Genomic DNA, 12940 nt, shown 5'->3' on the forward strand with positions numbered 1-12940 from the left:
CTTGTTCGTCCATGCACTCACACTGACTTTCTGTTTTTGGTGGTGGGAGCAGCAATCTTTTTCAATTGTGAAGCATAGAGAAATACAAAAAGTACAGGACAAGTTATTTTAAAAATGAAGATTTCCTAAAAATAAAGATTGCCAACTAGGTCACTAGTATAGCTCATGTTTTCAGTGTGTATCCTTTTCCTTTTTCTTCCTCCTTACTACTGGCTCCTCAGTAGGTGCACACCACACAAAGAATTTTTGCATAGGCAGCCACCCATGTGATCCTTCTTTTCCTCCAGTTTCTCATACTGAGTCAGAATAGACACAGTGGCAAGTAACAAGCAAAATCCCAATTATGTTACACTGACAAGTATAGGTACTTAGGCATAGAAAAAGGGTAACTCACTGCTAGAGTGACTCATTCCAAGTTAACACATTACTTCCAAGCTCTGACAACAAGATGGTTGTCATTTTTGCTATTAAGTTAAACAGTTTATATTTTAACTGGCTGTATTTCCAGTGTACAGTATTGTTCTGCAAAATCATTTGCCAGACTAAAACATAATATGTGTCTTGTGTCAAAGTTAAGGATGCCTGTGGGTGAGCCTTTTCCAGGTTGCAGAAGGTGATATGCTGCTGCTCTTTCCTTTTGATTATGCACCCCTGTGAAATACTTTTTCCTTTCAGGTAAAAGATATGGGTTTGAATCTTGTTGATTAATCCAAAACAGAGTAGCTGCATTGCTGGTTAATCTCATTCAGTGGTTCTACTCTTCTTGGAACAAGCAACAGAATTCAAGCCATGATATCTCATTTCTAAACCTCTCTGGAATCATAGGTTTTAAAGTACATTGCAGTTTATATCAGAATGATTCAAGAGGTATGCGATACGCTTAAAATCCTTTTTCTTTTCTCATTTTGAAAACAAAATGTCATTCATGCTTCCATTCATTGTGTGAGGATTAGGGATGTGCAAAATTTCTGTTACTTCTTACTTACCCTTAAGGTGAGCACTGTAGATTTGTGGTGACAAATCTGAGCAAAAGGTGGAAGACATCTGACATGAATGGATTCTGTTTTGAAATTGGGCGATTTCTGGTAGCTTCTAGTCCATGATTGTGCCATAGTAGCAGATGCTACCTTCCTAAAGAGTAAAAGTTATTTTTATAGACTTTTCAAATTTATATTTCAAAAAAGGAAAGAATATAAATACCTAGGGTCATAAGCAGATATACTGTGGTCCGACACCTGAATCCACATCTGTATGAATTGTTCTTTGTTAAGTTTACTTTTTACATTTTTTCAAAGAGCAAAATTAATACTTCCACATCAGATTGGCATTGGTGTTGGCTAAACTGAAAACATTTGAGTAAAGAACAGTTATACATAACTGACTGTTCATTGAGTGTTATATTGAGTACCCAGTATATTGTATATTGAGTACCCAGTAATACCTGATGAATACTTGATGTGTGCCTTTAACTGTATAGAGTAATATAATACTCAGTTAACCATCAGCTATGGATAACTGTTCTTTACAACATAACAGTGCTTTGTCAGAGTCCCAAGAACTGTCACAGTAGTTCTGTTTTTTATCACTTGTAAAAAAAAGAGTACATTAATTCTTCTGTCTCTTCAAAAATACCTGACGAATGCCTTTTAATGCATTACAGATAAAACAGCTCAATAAAATCATGCTGGAAGATTGCTGCAGAGCAGGGTTGGGCCAGTAGTAAGCACCCCTCCTAAGAATCAGGGCTGTGGGAATACTGTTGGACATTTTTCGGTGTTTGGCGGCCATTTACATACCCTGCTATCTGTTCCAAGCCTACACAGGCCTTATTTCCCTTCTTCCCCTCTAGGATCCAGTCTCAGAGAGCAGGTACTGGTGACTAGAGCTTCTCTCAGGATATGTTTTAGCAGGTCCAGAGAACTTGCTTCTGAGTACTGATGACTAGAATGTCTCTCAGGGAGGCATTCTAGGATTTAGTCATAGAGAGGCCAGCTTGATGGGAAAATACTAAAGGTGAAGTTTGTTCAGAGGCTTCCCAAAGCAGCAATTTGACTAGTAGCACCCACAGAGATTTTGGGGAGCCCTACTGGCCACTAGAGATGAAATGAAATGTTTGGCTTCTCCATATTTGGAAGGACTGGGAAGCCTTGGGTGGGCCACAAGCAACCTGTAGACTGTACTATTCACATCCAATATAGAATTTGTATTTATCTTTTATTTAAGTGTGTAATAATTGTTTCTGTATTGTGTCACACATCTTTGAACCTGAAAAATAGCTTACCTCCTTAAACTGTAGGCCACAGTTGGACTACTGTACAGTGTTCATATCTTAATGGCAGTTTAAATAGTTGTAAACAAAGACTGGAGTGATATACTCAAAGAGAAGCAAAAACAATATGAGCATTATTTAGCCTTGAATAAATTTTCCCTTTGGCTATTTTAGATAATATCTCCATTTTGAACACAACCAGGCACCAGAGCTGTATAATGCATGTGGATATGGACTGCTTCTTTGTATCAGTGGGTATTCGAGATAGACCAGATCTGAAAGGTTAGTATTCATCAGGAAATAAACACCTATTTGTCAAATGTAAACCTGTTGTCATTGAAACTTTTAATCTAAAAGCCTTTGCAATAACCTATGTTGGAAATATTACCAGATTTCTGCCATTTTTCCCACTATATTTAAAGGACACAGATAAGAGATTACATTTGAATTTTGCACTTAAAGAACAGGGCACCTATTACCTTTAGTTATGAAAAAACCAAAATGTCCTTTGTTTCTCTTTCAGTGCCCATATTTCTCTTTCAGTAACAGTAATAATCCAAGATGATCATATCCAAGCCTGGGGCCAGACTAAAATTCAAGTACAGATGTAATGATTCTCTAATGTTGGTCATCCATGTATTTTAGATTGTAATCCTATATTCTGTGATCATTGGCCTGAGGTAGATGGTGGTTAAAGAGTACAGAAAGATGAGAACCATTGGTCTGTAGTGATAATTGTCTGTCTAGGGATGTGTGTTTTAAGAATTGGTCGTAACCTCTTCAAGAACAGTGCACAAATCCCATTTCAGTCCATCTTACTGTTTTACTGTCATCTTTAGCCTTATAACACAAAATGGCCAACAATCAAGAAAGCAAGTGTTCAGCCTTGCTTCTGGAAGTGTATTTTGAGTCAAATATTAAATATTAACCTTCATAGAACCAAATATTGTAGTTTTCATCCTTGAGAATTGGAAAGACTGAACCAGTGATTCCAAAACTTTAGTCCTCAAGCCATTTTGAACTTTAGCTTCCTGAAACCCCAGACAGCATGGACAATAGTCAGGAATTCTGGGAGCTGAAGTACAAAACACATGGAAGGCCAGAGTATGGGTATTGTTGAATTTAAGTGTTTCCCTTTTATAGATGTGTTACTGTATATGCATTGCTGAGAAAATTCAGCTTCTTGATCATGTTTAGTCAGTAATACTCATTACAATTGTATCAGTATCAGTCAAGAATTCTAGTTCAGGATGTCTAGTGTTAAGTGAGTTGAAATATTGCTTGCAATTTATTGTTGAATTGTAGTTCAGGTTGACTTACACTCTGATTATGTTTCACAGGGAAGCCAGTGGCTGTCACAAGTAACAGAGGATCAGGAAAAGCATTGCTTCGTCCTGGTGCAAACCCACAACTGGAAAGGCAATATTACCAGAATAAATTAATGAATGGCAAAGCAGGTACAAATCTGCAATTTCTTGAAATTGCAAAACTAAACCTTGTTATTGTTACAAGCTGTAATTTGTAACAGTCTTGTTAGTTTTGTAGCACTACAGTGATAATTTCAAATGAAAGATGCGTGTTGCATGTATTTAATGTATTGTGTGTTATATCACCATCTTGCTGCATGTGATAAGAATTCTATTCATAAGAAACGTGGTAGATGAAGAAGCATTTTAAATAAAGCTTTTGTTAATAAATATATAAAAGATCCTTCTTATATGTTGAAATGTGTCCCCTTTGTCAACTTGCATTGGAGAGATTGTCATGCTTCACACAATCACAGTTCTTTCTCATGATAGCAGTATAGTTGGTGGTTCTTAGGGCATAAAAGTGCATGGGTGTGGTGTGGTGTGGTGTGATTGTCAGTCTGGATATCAATTATGTCCTTTACAATTTTTAAAAAATAATTACTAAATATAGCAATGATTCTTTGTATTATGTTCAGTCAAAGTGGGAGATGATATACCTGTTGAGGTGACTTTTGTTGCTAAACTATGGTGGTTTACAAACTGCCAGAAAGTACGCGCAGAGCGCGTAGTAGGGTTAGGAAGGGGCGGTGCTTCCGCACCCCCTAACCCTAGTACGCGCGAAGTGCGCACAAAATGGCGGAGGCCGTTCCACACGGCCGCCGCCATTTTGACATCTTGGACGCATAGCGTCCAGATGTGTCACAGCGGAAGTGATGCCGCGAAAGTGCGCCTTGCTCTTTGCGGCGCCACTTCCGGGGCCCAGGAAGGAGCGCGATTTCCACGCACCTTCCTCGGAGTGTCCGGGAGCTCCGCGGTATGGCAGCTGCGGCTCCCGGACACTGCAAGCAGCAGTGGCGGGAGACCGCCGCAACCCGGCGGTTTGTAACCCGCCTAAGTGTGGACTCCAGCATGTATTGGATTAGGTAAGAAGACTTTGAAAATTAGTATCAGTACTAGAATCTATGGTGAACATGCATTTTGAATACAGTACTGTTTTTACTTCTGGTTACTCTATCCCTTCCAAAAAAAGTATGTCTTGCAACTGAAGACATTGCAGATTAAAAACAAAAACAAAATCAAGGGGAAAACTGAAGTGATAGGAACATTTTTGTTCAAAAACTTCAAAAGGGAAGGTGATGAAAGAAGCAGGGGAACATGATAGAGGCATATACAAGTATGAACCATATCAAGCAAAGATAGTGAGAAGAGAGCTTTCTTGATGATGTAGAAGGCAGTCACTGCAATTGATTGGCAGAAAATGTAGAACAAATACTTTCTCCATATTGGTAACGTTTTTGTTGATGTTGCTTCCAGACAGCCACTAGTTTAGATGGATTCAACAGAGCATTAGCTAGATTCCTGAAGGATATGTCTGTCAATAGCTATTAGCCAGGACAGGACAGTGTTCAAGGACAGCATTCCTCTGAATACCAGACACGAGGGACAGGCTGTTTGGGTCATCTTTTGGCTTCATATCCTACAAATTTGTTGAAGACATCTGGTTAGTTGTTGCTGAAAATGGAATGCTTGATTAAACAACCCCTTGGTCTGATCTAGATTACTATCCTTGGCCCGAAACAGACAGGCCAAAAGGGCCACTGTTGGGCCGGGTTGGGGGTGTGGCATTTACATGATGCACACCACCAATGCGGCTGGAAGCCTCTTCGAGCCCATCCCAACCTGGAAGAGCTGGGTCAAAAAGAAACAGACAAAACCCATTCTTTTTTGGCAGCTGGTTCAGTACCATGGTGGCAGCCTAGACTGGAACCATGGTTTCGCAGCGATTGGGGTGGGAGCGGCCTCTTGCCATTCTCTTTGCCCTGTCTGTTTAAGGCCCTTGTCTTCTTAAACTATGTGGTCTTGTACTTTTGTTTTGGCCAGGGATATGGACACTGGATTGTACAGTGTATGATACCAAGGAAATCATACATTCATGCCTTTTTTTCTTTTGTTATATTTACTGTCATCAGTTTTTTGGTTTTTGTTTCTTTGTTTTATAATTTAAAAAGCAGCCCATGGAACAAGATCTGAAGTTAATCTAAGCAAACGTTTTCATTTCTTCTCAGTGTAATACACATTTAGTCAGGATATAGAATGTGTGTCAGCTGTAATTAGCTCCCAAGGTTACTTACAGTGATTAAAATCCATCAAAACCACAGTATGAAAGGATAGATGGGTGACTCTTCTATCCCCTCACAATGTCAGGCAAAGGAGTAGCAGGTGGTCTCACAGGCTGGGTGATTCAATAGATGTGCCACCTTACTGAAGGAGCCATTCTTCTTTGCAGATAACGTGGTATTTCATTTGGTTCTCACACTTATTGAGTGTACCTAGTGTGAACCTTTTAAAAGAACCAAGATGGTATCGTCCCATAGACCCATTTAAAATTATAACCCCCATCAGCAAGGTTATGCCAAATTAGAATTATTTCTGAATTAATCCATTTATATTGAATGCTGAATAGATACCCCTATTTGACCTCCTCATAATTACATCTGATACCAGAATTGAAAATAAAGGAACACAAAGAATTAAGACTATAAATGATGTTCTCATTCTTATTCTGTTCACCTTTTGAGAAGATTTGAAGTCATTTTTTAAATGACTTTTCAGAGTATTTTGGAAGTCGGGTTTATTTGACCTGATAAATTGAACAAATATACCTTAAAGAACAAATGTGATTGCTCTGAGAGAAACTAATATTATTTTTGTGGTATTGATCTAACTATATTTACTTGAAGTTCTATATATTGCATAAGTGGGGAAACTGTGGCCCTCCAGATGTTGTTGGGATGGAACATGTTAGCCCTAGCTAAGCAATGATGAGGAGCCTGCAGTTCAACAACATCTGGAGTTTGACAGGATTCACAATTCCCCATCCTACGGGTATTTGTTAGCACATTGTGTGTGCTACAACATGGTCTGTACAGTGTTCTTCAATGAACATTGTCATATATCTCCCCACAAAAGGAAAAATGTGTGCTTGTCACATTTTAGCTCTTCTACGTAGCTGGTATTTATTCTCATATTTTAAATGGCTGATCTCTGGACAGTGCTGAGGATCAATCCACACATACCAAGCTATCCCCATGCAGCCTGGAAACAGAGTCAGGAGTTACATAATCTTTAGACTCTTCTTGTTAGTTTTTGGTGCCCTCTATCAGAGCCACTTCTGGTATGGTGAAAAAATCTAAAATGTGAGGTCTTGTTTTATAGGAACTTCCAAGACTTGTATAGTTCTGCTCTTTCTTCTCTTATAATTGACCCTTTTCCATCTTTCTCAGTGAACTACAGTACTTTCATAGAAACATTTTTCTTGTAGGTAACTGGGTGTTTTAGGTGAATTAATACACTTTAGTATGTGGAACAAAATGGTATACCTGGTATTTTGCCCTGAAAGCCCCAAACTTCTTATGTGCCTCTTTTTTATTTTCCTCTCTCCCTTGCTCATATGACGGATAGAATTTGTTTTGCATTAATGGCTTCTTAATGTAGCAGTGTGCACTGTGGTGGGCACTGTTGATCCCATCCTGTATTACTGTGCCTTTGAAAATAAATTCTTGGGCATTATATGCCAATGTTGCAACACTTACAGTATAAACATCTATGAGCATTCATTGTAGACAATGGGAGACAATAATTTGCAAACAGACCAGCATCTTTCCTTGCACATAGCAAAAAATAAAACTACCCTACTAAATTAGACCTATTATTCTTTACCTTGTCAAACCTACATGGTTTTTACATTTAGCAGGTCCATTGCCGGTAGGGAATGCACAACTTGATACATAATTTTTTAATTTGCACTTTTCTCCATAAACTCTGCTTATACTTTTACAATAGTATGTTGACTTGCAGATCATTTGGTTAGCAAACAAATAAAATGAATAATTTTTCAACCCTTGGAAGGAGAAAGCAAATGTTGCTAATATTTGATTTAAGGATGGAAGTTAGAGTCATCATGTATATAATGTATATATACATTATGTATATATATTATCCAATATGAGAGATCCCCCCCCCCCCCCCCCCAGTAATAGTTCTAGATAGATAGTTGTGGAAGTGAGTAGAAAATAGGTAGAACTCCATACTGGTTCTTTCTGTTCTAGTAATCTATTATGAAAATTATAAATATTCCCTGTCAGAACAAAATCTAATTCAGGTGTATACATACAACTAACTAGGCTCGCCCGTGGAACAAATAGTGTATGTTCAATACCACCACTGTGGCTCTACTCTTGCTCCCCATGAACTGCTAAACATGGTAATCTAGGGATCTGTGAGTCTCTTAGCATGACCAGATATAGATGCCTACAACTTCAGCCCCATCTCTTACAAAATGCATGCTCACTGATAATTGTTTCTGCTTTTGTTGTCTCTTTTACTCAACAGTTTTTAGGAGAATCTTGGATCTCTTACAGAATTGATCTTTAATTTTTTATTCATCTACGGTTGTGCTACTTTGCATTTGCTATTATTCTTATTTTATATCTCCAATTTGGAGTATTCCTAGAGAGTACATAATTACTGCTCTATTGAGAAAACTTGCCTGAGTGCAAGAAAGATTAAATTATCCATGCACAAAGAATAGGGTAGGTCCTCTTTTCTCATCTGCCAACACTCTCAATATGAATATTTTTAGGCTTCCTTTCCCTCAACTCCAATATCTTCAGTTTTCAATCTAAAGAACAACAGATTTTTATCTTCATTTTAGAAACAGATTTATTCTCAGCGATTTCTTTTTCACAGACTTGGGTCCTGGCCTCTGCTTTCTCCATCCGTTGCTCCACATTCACCATACGCCTGTCTAGTTTCCCAACATTTGATGAGAGGTTCTCTGCCTTGCCTTCCAATGAGGACAATGTGTCTTTCATTGTCCTGAATTTACATGAAGTGACTTCATCAGCATAAGGGGCATCTGCTGTGCTGCACTGTGGAGGAGCCCATCGAATTCATGAAGATAGACAAGATGATGACATCATCTAATGCCAGGGCAGAGGAACATATGGATTTAAAGACGCTGTCCTTGTTGTTCAGGGCATAATTTGTCCTAATTTGCAGTTCCAAGTGTCCTTGGTAACTTGAATGAGCCCATCTAAATGACAACAATGAACTGTCAAGATAGAAGATTTCAGCATTCAGTTTCCACCTCATCCACTACATTCTTTGACCTGATAATCATTTATGCAAAGACTGCATCATAATTCTTTTCTTTTACTTGCTAACATGATTCAGCAGTACACTTTTCAGTGTACATTACTGGAAAGGCAGAGCTGTTTCTGGTATATACACTATACTGCACAAACAATTCCAAGTTACTATATTCCTCCTTGAAAACAAGTATTAGCACATTAGCATAGGTCTCCAGTTCTCCCTCTAAACATTTGGATATGTTATTTCATCTGTAAAATATTTCTAACAAAATATAATAATAACAGAGAGTTTATGCATGCTTCTAATAATACTCAGGTAACATAAGTGTGCTTAATGTGTCTCAAACAGACCTTGGTTTGGCTTTGTATACTGTAGATCTGTACCATATATTTCACTCATAGCTGGTGCATATTTATTTGGTAAGGACCAATTCTGCAACATAATTTTGCCTGATTAGCTAAGTAGATTAGCTAAAGGCATGCATTTTCTTGTGTTGTAATCTGAAATGCCAATTTTTTCTATAAAAGCAATGCCCAAAAGAAAGTTGGTGTATACAGAGTAATATATATAAGAGATGTTTTGAGTATCAGAGGAAAGTGTTTAATCTAGTTGAGTGAACTAGGTATTGTTTACTCATTCTCCTGTTTCCATATTTCTGTTTTAATAAGTGGTAACTAGAAATATCAGGATGTGGTGGCTGACCCTGGTGCTGGCTGCCTCCGGCCAATGGGGCTCTGAGAAAGCCAGGGCCAGGACAGAGACTTGGGTTTCAGAGCCCAGAGGCTCAATTGCAGGTGCTAGGCCTGGTGACGGGGCTCTGAGACTCAGCCTTGGCTCCAGCCCCGCCCCTAGATGACTGGGCAGCAGACTCCACCCTCGAAGTCTAGCCGGGGCAAAGCAGAAGGAAGGAAGCAGGGTGGGGGGAGGAGGGAAGAGGGAGGGGACAGGGGGCTAGGGCCATTTGTCCCATTGTTTATAGTGGCGGTGCTGCCGCAGGGCTGCACCACCATTAAAGACAATGGAACTTGAGCATCTGTGGATTTTGGTATCTGTGGGACAGTCCGGAACGGATCCCCCACTGATATCAAGGGCCCACTGTATAGTTATATAACTATAAATGTAAATCCATGGTGGCAAACCTATGCACACACGCCAGAGATGGCACATGAAGCCATTTTTCAGGGCACGTGGGAATGTTCCAGCCAGCAAACATGCACCTGAGCAACTTGGGAGTAAACCAGGTTGTAGCGGCCGGGGGGGGGGGAGAGGAAAAAATGGCAATGGGGTGTGCTACCTTACTGTAAACTGGACATAGGATGGGGCAGTGATGCCACTCACTGATTTAATTTAAACCACTAATTGAATTTATTTCATCTACATATTTTAATGTAATTTTTAATCTATGTATATTTACTCTTTAAAAAATGAAAATTAAAAGTGCATTTTCTAATACGTGACTTTAATTGGAGGTTGACATCCATAGCAGCTGCAGATAGCCCCTGATATAAAATAATATTTGAATTTTTCTTTCACTTATTAACAATCGCCATGGAACTTAGACTGAAAATATATTATCATTTTTATTTTTACTTATATCCTGCCTTCTTTCCCTGAAACTGAGAGTTAAGGCAGTTTATGACTGCTTTCATAGAGTTAATTGTTTATGATTCATACTCTATTTTGTTGTTTGATACAATTATACCATATGTTTATGTGTCTTCAAGTCACTTGTTGACTTATGGGCAACCTCATTCATAGGCAAAGAATACTTATAAATGGGTTTGCCAATTTCTTCCTCAGAAATATAACCCACAACGCCTGGTATTCATTGGCAGTCTCCCATCCAGCTTCTAACCAGGGCTGGCCCTGCTTAGTTTTCAAGACCAAATAGGATCTGGAGCCATTAGGAAATTTAGGCTAATGACAGACTACTGCATAATCTAAAAGAATAATTTCTAAAGTACATTTTAGTAACACAGTATATTTAGATTGCAAACCATTAACTTGTTTAAAATACTTTTTTTCCACCAGAGATTGATGAATTAGACTCAGCAGATGAAGATAATGCAGATGCTACACAAGTGAATGGAGTTGACTTTGATCTCTGTGTATCATCAATGGCTGAGATTGCATCTTGCAGTTACGAAGCCAGGTAAGAGGAAACTACAGTATATTTCTTATTTCTCATATTGGTCACTGGAGGCTGCTGGATGTTTTTTCTTTTATTACCTGCATGATTTGTCTCTCTCATGCCTAGGAATGGATGAAAAGAAAGAGGGGGAGCAGTTTTTTGTGGGTTTTTTTTTTAATTACACTAATACTGCTGTAGATCTTAATCAGATGGGAGCCTTGTTCACTTATGTTGCTGGCATACCCTTCAATATGAAATCTGATACGCTTTGTTTTCATATTTAAACTTCCTTTGATGGTTGTGACTTAGCCCTGATGATCCATTCATACTTGTTCTTTTCCCTTTTCTCTGGTTTATCCTCTTTATCTTGTATACATGCGTAATAATTTTAGGAGAGTCAGTGTGGTGTAGTGGTTTGGCTATTGGACTATGACTGGAGACCAGGATTTGAATTCTCACTTGGCCATGGCAATCTTGGGCAGGTCACATACTCTCAGTCTCAAAGGAAGGCAAAAGCAAACCCCCTCTAAACAAATGTTGCCAAGAAAACCCCATGCTTGGTTCATGTAATGACTTGAAGACATGCAATCCAGTTGAAGAAGAGTGTTCATCCCTGTTGTGCATTTTAAAGTCAACGTTCAAATTGATTTTTAGGGTAATTTGTATTAGGATTTCTGTGTAAAACATTTTGAACTAGCATATGAAATTCTCATAGCAGTTGATTTGAAATTGTGGCTTTATAATCATGTTTTAACTTTCCCCACTTTAATTTGAACTGTACTTTTTATTTAGTATTATTGTGCATACTTTGACTCTCATTACAGAGGCAGAATTTAAAAAAATTGCGGGCAATCTCCTTTCCTTATATAATAGTGCAATTCTAATTCAAAGATGCACTGTCATCAGGAGGTTAGGATTAGGCACAAATCTCCTCTGCTGTAGAAATGTCATTCTTTCAACAAATCTTGAGAAACAGAACTGGCTCTGCTAGCTATGATCTGCTATCAGAAGAGCCAGAAATGGAGTGGAGAACTCCTCAGGATGATGGAGAAACCGGATTATGCCATATCCAATATTTCCCCAATTTAAGGACAGGCAAAATACCAGCACAAAATTAGACCAGGATAAGTGTAGTCCTACATAGTTTTGAACGTCTGTACTTTTAGGAGGTTTTGGATTCACCTGGCCTAGTGTGTGCCTAGTGGGACCTTGGGCATTTTAAAATTGTACTCTTTTAAATTTTTGCAAGATGGGGAAAAACATGGTAGTACAGAGCTGAGGTCCAATTTTGTCACAAGTTTACATTGTTACCAGAGGTTAATTCCATAAAACTTGTATCTTATCTTTTTGCTGTGCTACCAGGCAAGTGCATAAAGTGATTTCTAAGTTCAACATTTTTAAATGTTTATGTTGCTTTTTGTTTTAGGCAAGCTGGTATAAAGAATGGAATGTTCTTTGGACAAGCAAAACGGTTGTGTCCAAGTCTTCAAGCTGTCTGCTATGACTTTCAGGCATATAAAGAAGTTGCACAAACCATGTATGAAACCCTGGCAAGGTAAATATCATAAGAATTACTGAAGAATTTAAGGAAAACCTTTCTGTCGTGATCTCAGATATGCCTCCAAACTTTATCAGGAACATGTATTTCTAGTGTAGCTTATAGTATTTTGTGAGTTTACCTTTAAACTGTTCTCTTGTAATACTGCATATTTTAGATGCAAAACCTTCATAGATTCAGATTTCTCAGTATTGCATTCTACTGCTCCTTGTCCTGCAAATTCCAAACAAGGTGCTTGAAAACAAGGAGGGGTTTTTAAAAGCAGCTTGTAAAAGGCTGAAAAATAAAAAAACAAAACTTCAAGCGGACATCAGAAATCCTGTGTCCTCAGAAAAGAAGATAGTACTAACTATAATTTT

The 12940-nt window shown here is 38.4% G+C and overlaps 1 protein-coding gene across 5 annotated transcripts in view; it reads left to right on the plus strand.

Moving 5' to 3' along the window:
- The window catches only part of REV1 (REV1 DNA directed polymerase), a 52079-nt gene that overhangs the window by 21680 nt on the left and 17459 nt on the right, over positions 1 to 12940 (plus strand). For all 5 annotated transcript variants that reach the window (XM_089511443.1, XM_089511445.1, XM_089511441.1 and 2 more), the window contains 4 exons: positions 2444 to 2551; positions 3610 to 3726; positions 10924 to 11044; positions 12450 to 12578. In XM_089511443.1, the coding sequence (XP_089367569.1) occupies positions 2444 to 2551; positions 3610 to 3726; positions 10924 to 11044; positions 12450 to 12578 (475 nt within the window). The remainder of the gene's footprint in view (positions 1 to 2443; positions 2552 to 3609; positions 3727 to 10923; positions 11045 to 12449; positions 12579 to 12940) is intronic.

This window comes from Sceloporus occidentalis, unplaced genomic scaffold, assembly GCF_023333645.1.
Source record: "Sceloporus occidentalis isolate IW3139 unplaced genomic scaffold, rSceOcc1.0.p SCAF_2, whole genome shotgun sequence".
In the NCBI taxonomy this organism is placed as follows: Eukaryota; Metazoa; Chordata; class Lepidosauria; order Squamata; family Phrynosomatidae; genus Sceloporus; species Sceloporus occidentalis.